Source organism: Delphinapterus leucas, chromosome 18, assembly GCF_059928025.1.
Source record: "Delphinapterus leucas isolate spDelLeu-1000000601 "Yukka" chromosome 18, BTC_Dleu_Yukka2, whole genome shotgun sequence".
NCBI classification, from domain to species: domain Eukaryota; kingdom Metazoa; phylum Chordata; class Mammalia; order Artiodactyla; family Monodontidae; genus Delphinapterus; species Delphinapterus leucas.
In genome coordinates this window covers 60,388,866-60,406,883 of record NC_143146.1, presented here as the reverse complement: position 1 = coordinate 60,406,883, position 18,018 = coordinate 60,388,866, and the positions used below count along the sequence as shown (strand labels likewise).

The window sequence follows — 18,018 nt, the reverse complement described above, 5'->3', positions numbered from 1 at the left end:
TACATAAGGCAAATACTAACAGCCATAAAAGGGAAAATCGACAGTAACACATCCATAGTAGGGGACTTTAACACCCCACTTTCACCAATGGACAGATCATCCAAAATGAAAATAAATAAGGAGACACAAGCTTTAAATGATACATTAAACAAGATGGGCTTAATTGATATTTATAGGAAATTCCATCCAAAAACAACAGAATACACATTTTTCTCAAGTGCTCATGGAACATTCTCCAGGATAGATCATACCTTGGGTCACAAATCAAGCCTTGGTAAATTTAAGAAAATTGAAATTGTATCAAGTATCTTTTCCGACCACAACGCTATGAGACTAGATATCAATTACAGGAAAAGATCTGTAAAAAATACAAACACATGGAGGCTAAACAATACACTACTTAATAATGAAGTGATCACTGGAAGAAAGGCCCTTTTTCAATTTTATTCTAGAGGCCTAGACTGTTCTTAAAGCCTAAAAGATTTTAACATCTTTTAGGCTTTAAGCATATGCAATTTCTTTCGAGAATTAAATGTGCCAAAGAAATTAAAATTTCTTAAATGTAGGCTAAGGGGAGACTACTTATTATTTTTACCACTAGGTGAAAATTGTGCCAGTTTTATTTTCTTGGTGACTGGAAAATATCTCTCTAATAAAATTCATGTTTTTCTCAAAGTTTTTTTGTTTTTTTCCTGCAACAGGTTGATTCTGTCCCACTGGGCTACAGAGTATTATTAATTATAACAAGATACACAAAGAAAAAAAATCTCAAAAATTTTCAGATCAGGAAATGCTTAAATGTTTCCAACAAATGTTTATCAGGAAATGTTATTCCAGAATCAAAACATTTCCTGTCTGATGATTATGCCATGGAGAAAAATCACGTGATGCCAGTTATGTGGTCTTATAAAAAAGAATTTTTATGATGGGACATATTTGTTTGGAAAAAAAATCCATTATAAGTAACATGAGATAGATAAGAATTGCCCAGAATCATACTTTTTTAAAAAGTTGATTATTCACATTAAAATCTAAACCTTAAACCTTACAGAAAAATATAAGGAATAAAGTAGAAATTCACCAACATCTCACTACTCAGAGATGACCACTCTTAATATTTAAATGAACATAATTCCAGGTAGGTCTTGGTGCATATATACACAATTGTGTTCAATTTTATGTAAATAGTTTTAATGTTACGTATCATATCAGCAACATAACGTAGATATCTTTCCCTGTCAATAAGTCTAGAACTGCAGTGTAAGTTCATAATTGTGCATATGTATCATGTGTATCCATTGGGACATTCCAAGCTTCAGCAGCAGCTCTCCAAATATCAAGTCCTCATGAGACAATATGAAAAAAGCCTGAAGAGAAGAAGGGAGCAGCTGAGTGGGTGGAGAGGTCTTTCTTCAGCGTGACCTTCCTCATAAGTGTCTTCATCGGGGACTAATCACCTGCCGACCCCAGACACTGCCAATGAGAATGGATTGATATGACGCGCTCACACAAGCCAGGATTTCTTCTCTGTGACTGACCACATCACTACCTAAACAGGGTTCTGTGAGCAAGAAAAAAGGGAAGGAACACATGAAGCAAGTTTAAACCCATGAATTCACAATGATACCAACAGACAAACTCATTTGGTCACCGTTGGAGACTGTTAGTGAAACAACTCATTATTTTGTAAACTAGCAAATTAAGAGAAAGAATTAAATGCTTATCCTGCTCTCACTGGGAAACCAAATCATTGAGGAAAGTAATTTCCGTTTATAAAAGTATTCCAGCTAATAAATGGAGGAGAAATGATGGAGTTAGGAGATCACCATTTATAACACTAGATGTTAATCTAATTCAGTTGACTGTACCCAGTATAGTATGGATATAGGCATTGAGCATCAACAATTACTAACTTCACAGAAAGAAACAATCCAACATCACATGCCTCCTGATGGAAGGACACGCCACCATCTAAGAAGTCATCTTGCCAAGAAAAAAAGAAGAACCCAAATCTAAACAAGACTCTAGATTACCAATTTATGAAAAGCATAAAGAGTGCATTCAGCAAAAACCAGATTTTGGAAAATCCAGAGGACAAATAACCTGGTTTCTTTAACAAATAAATTTCAAGGAAGCAAAAGGAACTGAAGAGGGAACCTATGGATTAAAAGAGACTTAAAAGACATATCAACCAATTGCAATGAGTAGACTTTATTTGAATCCTGAGTCACTGAAACTGTTAAAAAATATATATGGTACTTGTGAAGGTAATTAAAAATTTGAACTCTGAAAGGATGTCTCATGATCAAGGAATTCATGTTAGTTTTTGAAAGTATGATAATATTTTGGTTATGCTTTTTATGAAAGAGTTCTTATCTTTTAGAAACATCCATTGAAATATTTACAGATGAAATGAGAAGATGCTTCAAAATAATATGGTGGTGGAGAGAAGTATTGATAAAACAATTTTGGCTGTGAATTGCTAATTGCTGAAGCTGAATGATGAGTACTTGGGGGCTTATTAATCTTTCTGCCTATTTTTGTATATGTTTGAAATTTTTCCTAATAAAAAGTAAAAGAAAGAAGAAAAGAAAGGAAGGAAGGAAGGGAGAGAGGGCAGCTTTTAGGTAGGCAACCAACAGTATTTGCCATACTTTAATTAATCTAATTAGTTTGTCATAGAACGTATAGGCTGTTTTCCATTTTTTCCTAATTATAAAAATGCTGTGACATACATCCTTCTGCATACATCTTTTCATATTAACAGATTCCTAAAGGTGGGATTATTGAGTCAAAGGACAAATTTAACACATAAAGTCAAACTGCCTTCAAAAGGGCTCTACCAAACCACACTTTCAAATGGATTTTTAAATTATTTAAATAATATCATTGAGGTTCTTATTAGGATAGCATTAGACTTACAAATTTATCTTAGGAAAATTGACATCCTTACATTATTGAATCTTCCCATCTAAAAACAAATAGTCAAAGCAATCTTGAGAAAGAAAAATGGAGCTGGAGGAATCAGGCTCTCACACTTCAGACTATACTACAAATCTACAGTAATCAAGACAGTATGGTACTGGCACAAAAACAGAAATATAGATCAATGGAACAGGATAGAAAGCCCAGAGATAAACCCATGCACATATGGTCACCTTATCTTTGATAAAGGAGGAAGGAATATACAATGGAGAAAAGACAGCCTCTTCAATAAGTGGTGCTGGGAAAACTGAACAGCCACATGTAAAAGAATGAAATTAGAACACTTCCTAACACTATACACAAAAATAAACTCAAAATGGATTAAAGACCTAAATGTAAGGCCAGTCACTATAAAACTCTTAGAGGAAAACATAGGCAGAACACTCTATGACATAAATCACAGCAAGATCCTTTTTGACCCACTTCTTAGAGAAATGGAAATAAAACCAAAAATAAACAAATGGGACTTAATGAAACTTCAGAGCTTTTGCACAGCAAGGAAACCATAAACAAGCTGAAAAGACAGCCCTCAGAATAGGAGAAAATATTTGCAAATGAAGCAACTGACAAAGGATTAATCTGTAAAATATACAAATAGCTCATGCAGCGTAATATCAAAAAAACAAACAACCCAATCCCAAAATGGGCAGAAGACCTAAACAGACATTTCTCCAAAGAAGATATACAGATTGCCAACAAACACATGAAATGAGGTATCACCTCACACCAGTTAGAATGGGCATCATCAGAAAATCTATAAACAACAAATGCTGGAGAGAGTGTGGAGAAAAGGGAACCCTCCTGCACTGTTGGTGGGAATGTAAATTGATACAGCCACTATGGAGAACAGTATGGAAGTTCCTCAAAAAACTAAAACTAGAAGTACCATATGACCCAGCAATCCCACTACTGGGCATATGTCCTGAGAAAACCATAATTCAAAAAGAGACATGTACCACAATGGTCATTGCAGCACTATTTACAATAGCCAGACATGGAAGCAACCTAAGTGTCCATTGACAGATGAATGGATAGAGAATATGTGGCACATATATACAATGGAATATTACTCAGCCATAAAAAGAAACGAAATTGAGTTATGTGTAGAGAGGTGGATGGGCCTAGAGTCTGTCATACAGAGTGAAGTAAGTCAGAAAGAGAAAAACAAATACCGAATGCTAACACATATACATGGAATCTAAAAAAAAAAAAGGTTCTAATGAACCTAGGGGCAGGAGACAGGAATAAAGACACAGATGTAGAGAATGGACTTGAGGACACAGGGAGGGGGAAGGGTAAGCTGGGACGAAGTGAGAGAGTAGCATTGATATATATACACTACCAAATGTAAAATAGATAGCTAGTGGGAAGCAGCTGCATAGCACAGGAGATCAGCTCGGTGTTTTATGTCCACCTAGAGGGGTGGGATAGGGAGGGTGGGAGGGAGGTGCAAGAGGGAGGGGATATGGGGATATATGTATATATATAGCTGATTCACTTTGTTATACAGCAGAAACTAACAAAACATTGTAAAGTAACTGTTCTCCAAAAAAGATGTTAAAAAAATAAATTAAAAATTTTAAAAATAAAAAACAGTATTCCTCTCGATTTTGCCTTCCTCTGTCTCAGTAGTTTTATAGTTTTCTAACTGATTTTTGTATATTGAGTTTGTAACTGGCCACATCACTAAACTCTATAATTTCTAAAAGCTTTTCAGTTTACATTCCTGGGTTTTCAAGGTATATTTTGGTCATGCCAAAAGTAAGAGCAATTAAGGTGGTGTTTGACAAAGAGATCCAGAAAAACTCAAATTCAGCTCTTGACCTGCTTTTCTTTAAGGTCCCCAAGAAAAGTACATGCATATGCACAAAAAAACAAAGCAAGGCAAGTGATCACTGTTATTATCTGATAACTTGCCCTGGGCGCTAGTGTTGAACTCAGGGAGATCAGGCTACACCATTACCCTGTATATGCCTACATGACAGAACCAAAGCAGGCCCTGAAACCTGTCCTGGATCTTGGCTCTTGCCCCTGCAATGCGGGCTAAGGACAAGCCAGAGCACTTGGCCAGGAGAAGCATGTACTAGAGCAAAAAAGCATTTGCTACAATACTTGGGGCAATTGGATTCTCACTGAGCTTGCCTTTCAGGCACAAGGAATGTAAAGTCACAAATGGAGTTAGTATGTTGGCTGTCTCACAAGAGGAAGCTCTGACTTTTTTTTCTCAAACCTTAAAAAAATGGAGCCACAAGAGCCACTCTCAGTGCCTCCCACTAGACAGGATGGCACAATAACAGCTCCTTTCTCTGGGGGCAGGCAACTGTAAAGTGCCTTTGAACTAGATCAATCCAAAAACTGGAATGGAACAATGGGTTAGGGAAAAGAGGCTGTGAGCACCTCTTAGCCAAAAAATCTAGTTGCATCATCTATAAATAATGGTAAATTTTCTGTATCCTTTTCAGTCTTCAATGTTCCTTACTTCACTTTCTTATCTAATTGCATTAACTGGTGCTTCCAGAATAGCATTATAGCATTAATTAGAGATAAGTGGCACCACTGTTTTATTACTATATTTAATGGACATGCTGTTAGGATTTCACCATTAAACATGAAGCTAGTTTTCAGTGTGTGTATGTAGCCATTTAGCAAAATTTCTTTTATCAAAAATGAATATTGACAATTGAATTTTATCAAAGATGTTCTCAGCATCAATCAAAACATTCCTATTGCTTTGACCTATTTTTTTAAATGTACTACACCTTCATTGTGCTTCGCAGATGTTGTGTTTTTTTACAAACTTAAGGTTTGTGGCAACACTCTGTTGAGCAAGTCTATTGGCACCATTTTTTCCAACAGCGTTTTCTCACTTCGTGTCTCTGTGTCACATTTTGGTAATTCTCACAGTATTTCAAACCCTCCATCAACAAAAAGATTACGACTCACTGAAGGCTCAGATGATGTTTGTCATTTTTTTTTATCATTTTTTATTCCAGGTATGTACATTTTTTAGACATAATGCTATTGCACGCTTTATAGACTACAGTACAGTGCAAACACAACCCTTACATGCACTGGGAAACCAAAAAACTCATGCAACCCACTTAGGCATACCTTGGAGGTTGGGTTCCAGATCACCACAATAAAGCAAATATTGCAATAAGGTGAGTCACATGCATTCCTTGGTTTCCCAGTGCATAAAAAAGCCATGTCTACACTATACTGCAGTCTTTTGACCTATTATTATGGAAAACTATGTGAATACTTTCTCAAAATCTTCTCAAATCCGTCTTCTCCTCTGTCTTTAAGCCCACCCCACTGTCACACTGAGTTCAAGGACTCCTTGTGTCCTGCCTGGGCTGATGCAATAGAGCCTTAACATGGTCCCCCTGGCCCCAGGCTCACCATCCTCCCCACTGCACACTCCTGGCACCTTGATCTCGGACTTCCAGCCTCTAGAACTGTGAAAAACAAGTTTCCATTACTTATAAACCATCCATTCTATGGTACTTTGTTAAAGCAACCAGAACTGACTAAGACAGTAGATAAACTTGACAGATGTGGTGATGGGAATTTTAATCTCTAAAATAGTGACCTATAATGTCTCAGAGTAAAACTTTCTAGTTCAAAGAATTTAGCAATACTAAGTCAATAGATCAAAGTAATCAAAGATTTTGGAAAGGAACTTACATGTGATCTAGTCATCTTTCCCTCCTGCTTTTAATTTTGAACTCCCTGGAGAAAATTATTGGTCCCAAATAAAATGGAAATATTTAATGAAACACACTATTTTGTACACAGATTTTCTAAAAAGAAACAGTTTTTAAAAAAAATTTTTAGTTGATTTACAATGTGTTAGTTTCAGGTGTACTAAGTGAATCAGTTATACATATATATCCATTCTTTTTAAAAAGAAACAGTTTTAACTTCTGAGAAAATAGTCACACAATTTTTAAAAAATGATAATAATACAGAAAATGTTTTTATTGTTAGATAATTGTCAGGATTCAGCTGGAATACAGTGTAAGGAATGTATGACCTTCTACTGTCCATAATGTGGAAAAAGAGAAACATGCAAGGCAGGAAGATCTGGCCTTGAGAGTTGATAGGAGTGACTTAATTTCTTGGAATCTGAGTTGCTTTACCTGTAAACTGAGGATAACCTCTTGCCTTACAGGACTGTTGTAAGCTCTAAATGAGGTAATATAGGTAAAGCTGCTGGTATAAAATAGGTGCTTAAAAAATTGTAGCTCTCATTATTAAACCTATCAGTTTGAGCTTTTTCTGAGAACAAACATATTAACCGATAAATTTCCTCCACTTATAAAATATAACTAGGGGGAAAAATGGGACAGGCACATGGGACCTCTCTGTACTATCTTTGCAACTTCATGTGAATCTATAATTATTTTAAAGTAAAAAGTTAGAAAGAATTCCTTCTACTTAGAGTCCTATGAGAAGTACCTGTACCTTCGCATCTTGTTCAATGGCGTTGCTGTTATCGTTCATGTGGTAGATAACGAAATCCTGCTATTTGTCGTATGAGTGGCAGGATGGATTGGAAGAAGCACTGCAACTACGATTCCAAGGGCTTGAGACAACTTACTTCACAATCACGGCATCTATAAAATGAAGATTTATATTTAATCTCTCTCAGCTCTATGATTTTCTAAACCTGATGGTACAAAGCTACAGTTACTGCAAAGAAACATTATATAAATTACCAAGATTTGCTGAATAAATGTCTAATGTTAAAAGTGACTAATCAATAAACATTTACTTATTGCATAGTAAAAGTTAACATAATATAAAGGTAAAACAAAATATTATATATATTTCAAGATTGTAATATTTAAAATGTTATATAAATCCAAATTATTGTATTTAAAATATTACTTAAATTCAAAACGTGGTGAAATCAGATGCCTGCCTGCAGAGCTGATGGTACTCTAAGGAAGTTGGTTTCTACACATTTTTTTTTTCTACACATTTTTGATCATGTACTCTGATCACAAAAAATATGCAGTATTGTCAGTCTCCATATTAAATACTAGTCAAGTTTGATTTCTTAATTTAGATAAAAATAGAGATATTCTAACAATTTCTTCCCACATTCCAGCTGCTCTAGGGGTCAGATTTGTTGCAGGAAGTTTCCTATTCTATATTCCAGGACTACACCTGTTGAATCCTCTGTTCTGATCATTCTTGCTGTAATCACATCTTAACATTAAGTTCCCCATTAGCAATTGGTTTCAGTGGTAGATATCAGAGAAAGTCTATGCTATAAACTGTCTTTTCATTTTTCATCATTTAGGAGTAATCTCAGGACTAAAAACTTCAGGACTTTTAAGAAGTATCTATCTTATTTTAAGAATACCCTAATTTTAAAAAATAAATACTAATTTGTAAAGCACATTATTTCTGCAGGGAAAGGATTATTATACAGGTTGATTTGTAAATTATGTGTGACATTTTGTATGAAAGTGGTTTTCTATAATTTTGCTCTCTAAATGGTGACTCAAATCCCTTAAAATGCCTTAAATATAATGTAGTCTGGATACAGGGACAAAGTGGAAGGAAATATTGAATGTTTGAATTAGAAAGAATTCCTAAACTTGTTTAATGATGAATTTTAGCTTTGATGGTGATCAGAGGAAAAGTCTTTTCCTGAACAGAAAAATAAGTGATTTTTTAACGTGGACTCAGCGTTATGCTGCTTTGCCACAAGGAAAGGAAGAAGAAGAAAACTGGTTGATCAGGGTATAAGAAAAGGTGACTTAAAGCCTATCTGGATTAGTATCAACCACACTTAAGAGGTGCGTCTATCCAGGCTGTCAGGCCCAGAACTGGCACAAATCATCCAAAATGAAAGTAGACTATGGATTCATGCTCCTATTTAGGTCTTTTAATGCAGTAGGAAAGCATATTTGAGGAACTAAAGGCACATAATCAATGTCAATTTGATTCCACAAACAATTCTTAAGCATTTTGTGATACAGGTATTAATAAGGCATGATCTGTGCCCTCAAGAGTTTCACAATCTAGTGAGACAGACATATCACAAATAATTGTTGTATAAGGAAGGTATGTTTAAATGATAACCCCACCTCATCTGACTACTCTCCTTAGTCTGGCCACCCTCCCCCTTAGATAAATACTGTTGAAGGAGTTCCTTCTGATTATCCTTTTCAAATGAAAACTCTAAGCTGTCCTTTCACTTATGGCTATATGACAGTTTACATTAAAAGGCCAAAGGATAACATTGTTTCGGGGGAAAAGTTCTTCGTATGCAATGCCGTGCATGTTAGATTTCTGCCCAGCTTATATCCTATAAAATCGAATAAATGCAAGCCTCCTTCTGGGGCTCAAAGGACTATGCGCTGACGATAGACATAATTATCTGCCAACTATAGCAGCTGCCATAAAAGCAGCTAGACATTCTGGAATGATGCTTTTCCAATGAAATGACAAAAGCCAGACCAAACAAAAGACTGACATGGTCATTCTGGGTTGAAATCTGTTATTCCACCCAGCTGTCCTACTTTTGGCAAATCATTTGAACGTTGAACCTGTGTCATTAAAAAGCCAGTGTGAAAGCAGTCAGCTTTACTCCATAGGAACAGCTAATAACACCAGCTGTGGTGCATTTTACCAAAACCCACTGGGGCCGAAGTAAGTGTAGTAAAGTGGGAGAAATTATTGCACATTATCAGGCTGTGATGCATTTTACTAAAATCTACTAAGGCCAAGAGAAGCGCAGTGTAATACAAGAAATCACTGCAAATTAATAAAGAGAGAGTGTGGTTGTTCCAGAAGACCTTGGTCCCCAGGTAGGCAGGTCACCCCTTCAGCACCCATCACTCATTATTTCGGCCTCTGTATTAGAAAGGTACAGCAGTGAGGGGAAAGCAGGGAAACCGTGGGGAGAAGTGATCTGAGCTCCTTGATGGAGGGACCACCAGTAGAAAAGCTGGCACAGACTGGGGGAGAGGGACTGTGTAAGAGCTTGCCGCATCATCCGCGCGCCTCACCCTTCCGGGTCAGGCATCTCCAAATTCCCAAGACTCTGGGGACCAGAACCCTGGAGAAGGTGGAGGTTTCCCACGGCGGAATCCCCGGGGAGACGGCGGAGATGGACCCAGCGGGAGAGCTAGTGTCCAGTCCTAGGGGTCTGATCGGAGCCGAGAGAGTCGGCGAGAAAGGGGCGGGGGCGGCAGGGGGCGGCAGGGGGCAGCGGAGAGGAGGGGCGAGGCGCCGTCGCCCGGCCCCCTCCCCTCCCCTCCCTTCGGGCGCGCACCCCTCCTCTTTCCCTCCCCGCTCGGTCACCCGAGCGCGTCCCGCCGAGGCCGGGCTGCTTCAAGGGGAGGCGCCAACTCATCGCGGCGGCGGGCAGTAACGGCGACCTGGGAGGCGGAGCGGATGTGGCTCGGGCCTGCGTTGTGGTAAGGACATAGGGGATGGCGTAGGAAGTCGCGGGGGTGGGGGGTAAGCCAGGCTAGAAGCCGGCCGCTCTCAGACCTCCCCAGCGGCGAGTCACCTCTCCCCACACAGTCCCCGCCGCCCGAGCTCCGGGCGAGGTTTCGGTGAGGAGTAGCCCCTGGGGCGACAGCCCCGCCCGAGCCGCGAGCCCAGGCGTCTCCGCGCGTGCGCAGGTCGTTTGGCGAGGGCTGGGAGTGGGGCTCTGGAGCGACACCCTCGCCCAGGCCTAGGGCCGAGGTGTCGCCGCGCGTGCGCAAAGTCGCTGGCTGGGGCTGGGCGCGCGGCTCCCGGATTGTACTTTGACCCAGGCCGCGGGCCGAGGCGGCGCTGCGCATGCGTGAGTTGGCTGGTGGAAGTGGCGCGCCGCTGCTGAGGCTTGTCTCTGGCTTCGCACCAGGGCTGTTGCCTACTTGGAGGCCTCTCCTCCTTCGGCCAGCGCAGGGGAGGCACCTGCCTCGGAGTTCCTTTCGCACTCTACGACCCCGTTAGGCTGCTGTTTTCATTTATGTCGCCTAGACCCTCGGCTCCCGTTCTGTGTATCTATATTCACCCAGCTTCCGGCCCCGGCTCGCTAAACTCATTATTATGCGTTCGACATTTGGTCTTGATGTCGAGGGATAGCGCAGAAAGTTTGACTAAGCTCGGCGAAGATGTTTTGGAACTGCTGTGGAGGGATGGGGAGAAATCACCATAAATCTTTATTTTAAGCCGGAAGATACTACCCTGCTTAGCCCCGGAAATAGGGATTTTCAGACGCTGAAAACTTTCCAAGTGCTCTGCCCTGGCCGAGAAAGAACTTCCTGCCTGAGTTGGAAGGCTAGTTCAGAGTGAACTTTTTGCTTTTGTTCTTTGGGAAATTACATAATAAGTCGGAACAGTTAGAGCCCAGGACTGTAACAAAATGCATGTCGTAGAGCTGCCTGATGCCGCGCTTGGCGACTTAATTGAAACGACGCTCTTTCCCCCAGACTGGGAATTGACAGTCCCTGTTTAATGTTTATTGAGCCTCCTGGCTTTGCACCCTTCTAGTACTACGTTCCTGCTTGGCTTTACACCTTCCTGGGCAGTGGTACTTAAGTCAGTTTCGTGACTCCTGGGGATGTTCTTGGAATGATTTTTAACGTCATTACTGTGTGCTTTGTAATCTTATATGATGTGATGATACGGACATTTGGAGGCTAGAATAGAAGAAGCCCTTAACTATCAGAGAATCTGAGTACTCAAAGGTGAAATGTAATCTCTCTTAACCAGGGCACTAGGCAATATACACGTTATTAAGTAGTAGGTAAAGGCAGGTGGAATGCTATATTCTTGCACACCCCACTCCTTCCACGCAGGCCTTAACTGCTGTTACTGGGTTTACCAAGCCGGCCTCCAACCTTAGGCCTGTGCATTTGCTATTTTCTCGATGCTCAAAGCTCACTTTCCCCCTCCACCCAAATCTGCATGGCACCCAACTTCATTCAGATCTCAGATTAATTGCCATCACTTCAGAGATGACTGCCTGAGCCACGTCTCTCACTCGCCATCTCCTTATCCTGCTCTATTTGGCTTTGTAGCATTTATCACTATCAGACACTCTGGATTTGTATGTGTATGTGCTGTCTCCCCCATAATGGCAGCTCAGTAGATATTTGTTAACTGTATAAATGAAATTGGTATTTGGCTCCAGAAGTACTTTATACTGAAGTCACAGTGTGCATTCATTCATTCAAAAAACATTTACTGAGTGATCACTTTGTATCAGGTTGTCTAGGTGTTTAGAGTATGTCAGTGAACAAAATAGACAAAGATCTCTTCCCTCTGGAGCTTACATTCTAGCAAAGAATGATTAACAGTAAACATACTAATTATTTATTGGGTTAGAAAATTATAAGTGCCATAAAAAATGAAAAAAGGAGAGCAGAGAAAGGGGACTGAGTATAGGTGTGCGTTGCAATTTTAAACAGCATGGTTATGGTGGGTCTGAAGGAGAAACTGAAGATGATGTTCATGATGGAGAACTGGTTTTTAGAATTCAGTATCTTTCTGGGAGAACTTTGTTTGTTTTACCATTCTCTGCTATGTGTTTCGTGGGGCCCCACAGCATGTCCATTGTGACAAATGTAACTGTCCTTTGTAGTATATAGGTGAAAAAATATTTTTTCCAAAAAGAGTTCACATTATTCAGAATTTTACTTTAATGCAGCAAATCAAATGAAGAGACTGGGCTCTTGAATGGAAAAGACTGGCCAAACGAATACTACAGATGGGTTGAAAAAAAACCTGTATATTTTCTTCACGTTTTACTGCACTTTGCAGTTGCTTCTTAATGTCCCTCTGACTGTGGATGACTAGGTGAAGTTGTTTTCTAAGAGTGGTTGTTGATTTTCTTTATTTGGAACTGTGTTGAAGATTCACCTGGTATGATGTCATGCTTTAAGTTACTAAATTATTGATTGCTCTTTGAGATTTCTGAATGAACCAGACAAGCCTAGCCAAATTGCACTCCGTAATTAAAGGATGCTTAGTGAAAGAGGCTGATAGGAACAATTTTAGAAAGTGAAGTGTTTTTCCCTTTGGGTCCTTTACTTAAGTGGATTACAAACACTGTGTTTAAATATCAAAAGCTATTAATCTAAAACTATAAATGTAGAGTACCCATGGGATTTGCTTATGACTTTAGCAGTTTGTCATATTTAATTTTGGTTTTATCATGTGGTTAAAGTGAAATTAAAATGCCCTTAAGATGCTGTTACTTTTGAGGTTTACTGGAGTTGACTTACTATAAATCAAAATTGACCAGGAAAGAGATATGAGAATATCTTTGGAAGAGAATGGAATGATGGAATGGAATGATCAGGGTTGCAGGGTGGCATCAGGGACTCCTGTTCATGAAAATGGAGGGCTTAAAAGGAGCAAATAGCTTGCCTCCCTGAAAGGGATATTCATAGTGTCCTTCAGTAGAAGGCTGATATGATCCTTGTCGCTTTCATTATCCAGAAGGAACATGTGTCTAATTCACACAGTGACCTCATCTTAACCTGAAAGTCTCCAGGGAATTTAAGGTGTAGTAGTTTCTTTCAGCATGCCTGTGACACTGGGGTGTGTCTTCTATGTGTCTTCAGCTTTGCTAATCTAACCTGAGCTCATATCTATTGGGTTGGCCAAAAAGTTCGTTTGGGTGTTCCCGTAACATCCTATGGAAAAACCCGAACGAACTTTTTGGCCAACCCAATAGTACCTCTGTCTCCCCATGCAAGACATTGACAAGTACCAGTATGTGAGTAAATCATGAATTGTGACCCCATTATAATATGTTCTGTATTACGCTGAATGTATTTGACTGAACAGTTTGAATCATAAATGGAAATGAGCCAAGGCCAAGAGGGGCTACCATGTTGAATGAATATTTACATTGTGGGGCAGAGATGGTTAACCGTTAGTATTCTATTTAATAGGCATGTTAAGGGCTTTAAAAAAAATTGTACTAGATATATAAGAATCTAATATTCAAATGGATTTACAAATGTCTCAAGTATCAGTTCATTTTTGCTAGTATAACAATCTAAAAATATTTGTATAGTTTACGTTGATTATTTTTCGTATTTGAAAGTGACACTTTTTGCTGTGCTTGGCCGAAAAGACCAACTTTAATGAGCTCAATAATATTTTCAAACTAAATGCAACTTTGGTTTGGATTAAAGCTCTACTTCATCACTCTTGGCGAAGTTTGGAAGCCTTTGTACAGTGAAATCATTAAAATAGCAACTATGTTTCTGTGTTTCATAAGTCAGTTTGCTGTTTATCATACACATATGGCAATACCATTCCCACTGAGGTTGTGCTTTAGTTTTAGTTCGGCTTTTAGTTTTTTAGTTTTGTCCATCCTGTTTATAATTGTCCCACTTTAGTTAGCAGCTGTGTAGGGTATCTTACTGTTATTTGTCATTGACTTATGGCAGCTCATTCAAGTGGAGGTAAATTATGCCTATCATCCTTTTTTGCAAGCGATAATTGGGATCATGTTTAATTATTTTATATTACATTTATACCTATTTATATTATTTCTAGCTTTCTGATGACATACCATTTAATGACTCAGCTAAGCATATAGGTGGGAACCATCATCATCCCACTGACATGTACTTGGTCTGGAGCTCGTTAACACACTGATACTGTAAACTGTATGCTGGTGTCCTAAAAGACATTGGTTTTCCTTCATGCCTTGTTTCTTTGATTATAAAAGCATCATCAACTGTGTTGCCCAGATGGGAGAATTTGTTGAAAGCATTGAGTTATGTATTGCAAGAAAACTTTTCTATACATTATGTGTCTCAAGCATAGCTTTAGATTTGACCTCATACTGTTAAGTTGAATTTTAAAACATACATGACACTGGCCTTTCTCTGCAAAAATTCTTCTTTTTTTTCCTTCTGGGATCACTTTTAGAAAACAGATACCAGCATTTAGAAGCTTCTAGTTAATTGCAAGATAACAATTTCCATGGAAAATGCCTTCTCTCAGATACAGTGTATCTAGTTTATTAGCTCTTAAGGCCCTTGCATACTACTGGGTTGGGGTAATATTGACACAGGCAGCTACCAGCTGGATATCCTTTTGCTCCAAGTTACTTCTTTTTTTTTTTATGTATTTGCTTTCAATTTAGTGCCCGCTGCAGGCACTAAGTCAATATTTGTTGAATGAATTAGGCAAATGAATGTCCTATAATCAGTTTAACTCATTTAGGTCAGAAGTATTATCAAGTAATACAACACATTGTCATATTAGCAGACACACTGATTAATACTGATTACTTTACCATTAATAACATGTAGAGACTGCTTATTATATGCTTTGTACAGGGAAATGAATTATTTGTTATTTAAGAGGATTAGGGATGGGCATGTTTATCTTGTTCAGTTACTGAAAGACTGTGGTCTTGTCCACTGATCTTCAGCTATGTAGTTATTAAGAGTATAGGGAAAACTCTCAAAATACAATATGTACGAAAAGGAATTATCTGTCCCAAACAGGGATAATATGGAAATAAATTACTGAATTCTACAAGTTTAGAAAAACAGTCAAAATAGGAAATGTCATGCAAAAGATTACCTTAGTTGATACATATTTGGTTTTGAAAATTACTCTTGTGGGAAGTCCCTGATGGTCCAGTGGTTGGGACTCTGTGCTTCTACTGCAGGGGGCATGGGTTCAATCTCTGGGCAGGGAGTTAAGATCCCGCATGCTGCATGGCATGGCCAGAAAAAAAAAGAAAAAAGAAAATTACTCATGCAAAAACTTGGAACATTGGCTCTTGAGTGTCCAGTTTGGAGCCTCTGAAGGCAGAGGTCAGTGCCAGGAGCTTCTGGCTGAAGAAGGTACCTATTCTCCCATTTCTTTTTATATTGTAAGGCAAATATCAGTACAGTAAGACTCTATAATAACATAGTTCCTTTTATTACATTGAAACAAAATGAGGAAATGCATAAGAAACTACTTTTCAAAACACAAGGCACTTTTTAATGTAATTAAGTATATATATGAGCCAAGTTATGTATCCCAAGACACATGTAAGGAAAAAAAAAATAAAGCAACAAACAGTACGTATCATATGGGATGATCTTATGCCATGACACTTTCACCATGAAGAAGAGCTTCCCAATACAAATGCCAGCCTCTGCCCTGGGTCTCCCTCCTGTGCAGAAAAGGGGGAAATTTGTAAGCAGATTAAGACAGGAAGTAAAAAACACATTCTGATACACTTTTTTCTATTTCATATTTTTCTTCCATGGCATTTAAGATACTGTACTTTTTCTGTGTTATTGAGTTATTATCTTCCTATGGTGTTGGTAAAATTTTATTTTACTGACGGTGAAAGAAATTGTGGTTTATGAGTTGTCATTATCAAGCCTCTATTGAATTCCTATGTTCGCAGTAAAGGCAGTATTAGAATGGTGGTATTCTGATTCTACAATTTTGTTTTCCTTAATATTGGGTAACCTTATCCTCCCATACTCAGATGATTAACTTAAGCTTAAAATCTTGAAAACTGTCTTGTTAATTGGAAAAGCCATATCACACCAATTCATTGATAGAATTACATGGCAAATTTTGCCTTTGACATTATCTCCATCAAAACTTTCTTATGAAACATTTCCATCAAAGTCCAGCCATGTGTATGTCAGTATCCATTACACGTTAAAATAGTATTGTTTTCTGCATGTTTTAAAACTTTATCAAATAGTGTATCATGTGCATCATTCTGTGACTTAGTGATTTTTGATCAGAATTGTTTTGGAGACTTATCTGTGTTGATTCTAGATAATTTATTTTAATTGCTGTGTGGTATACACATTCCACAGTTTATAAATTCTGTTGATGGAGTCTGTTGATCAATTCTATCCACTATTTCTAGTTTTTTGTTATTGCAAACAATTTTGTATATGCACTGGAGCTCATCTAGGCCATTGTTTTCTAAACTACAAGACATGACTTATTAATGATATTGAAATCATCTTAGTGGGCTGAAACCAACATTGAAAAAATGAAATAGAAAAGGACAAAATAGGGTAGGGTAGAATAGAATAATGTAAAATAGAAAAAAATAGGGAAGAGGATATCCCTTAGCATCTCATATAGGAAGGGTAAGAATTATTTTGTGAAACTCTTGTTTCAGGTACATATATGTATCAAAAAAGATTGAAAGACACTGCTCTGACCTAAATATTGTTGAGTTGCTCTAAAAGTGATTGTACCAGTTTACATTCCTTCTAGCTATATGAGTGTGCCTTCTGATCTTCGTCCTCACAAACACTATGTATTATCCCCTTTAATTTTGCCAATCTGATTGGTGAGATCTATCTGATTGTGATTACATTTCCATGATAAATTCCATGGATATGTTTGTTAATTTCTTCTTCTGTGAATTGCCTGTATCCTTTGTCCATTTCTAAATTGGATTGCCTTTTTTGTTCTAATTTTTAGGTGTTCTTTATACATTATGGATACTAATTAGGTATCAGTTATATATGTTGAAAATATCTTCTCCCATTCTGTGGCATGTTTTTCCCTTTGTTCATTTTGTCTTTTACTATGCCAAAGTTTTAATCTTTAATGTAAAATTTACCAGTCTTTCCTTTGTGGTTTATGCTTGTGTGTCTCATTTAAGAAATCTTTCCCTGCCCTGAGGTCATAAAGATGTTTTCTATACTTTCTTCCAAAAATTTGAAAATTTTGCGTTTTTCCCTTTCCAAATGGTTTCCCTTGCATTTTTTTATGTTGAAATACTATAGATTAAACGTTAAGTGTTGTTTTGTAAGTTTCAGCGTCCAAGTTGTTGAAGCCCTTTCCCAAAACTTATAAAATATAATATCTGAAAGTTATATTTTATAATATTAATTCTTTTTATAATTGAGCACCTCTGCTGCTGACTTTCTAACAGTAAATAGAGCTGATACAATTTTTTAACTGTATTTTTCTGAGATAAATACTGGCTTGTTAAAGTTTCAAGATGGTATATTCTTGTCCTTTTCTTTTGTTCTCTAATAGAATTTATTTATGTATTTCCATTTTCAG

The 18,018-nt window shown here is 37.9% G+C and overlaps 1 protein-coding gene across 1 annotated transcript; it reads right to left on the bottom strand.

Annotated features, from left to right (window-relative positions):
• Positions 1 to 135: 135 nt before the first annotated feature.
• Positions 136 to 12,019, bottom strand: LOC149746861 (uncharacterized). Its single transcript, XM_089899567.1, has 3 exons — positions 10,309 to 12,019; positions 7,453 to 7,604; positions 136 to 1,561 (listed from the first exon to the last, which is right to left on the bottom strand). The coding sequence occupies exons 1-2, from the start codon at positions 10,794 to 10,796 to the stop codon at positions 7,559 to 7,561; spliced, it is 534 nt and encodes a 177-aa protein (XP_089755693.1). The 5' UTR covers positions 10,797 to 12,019; the 3' UTR covers positions 136 to 1,561; positions 7,453 to 7,558.
• Positions 12,020 to 18,018: the final 5,999 nt, after the last annotated feature.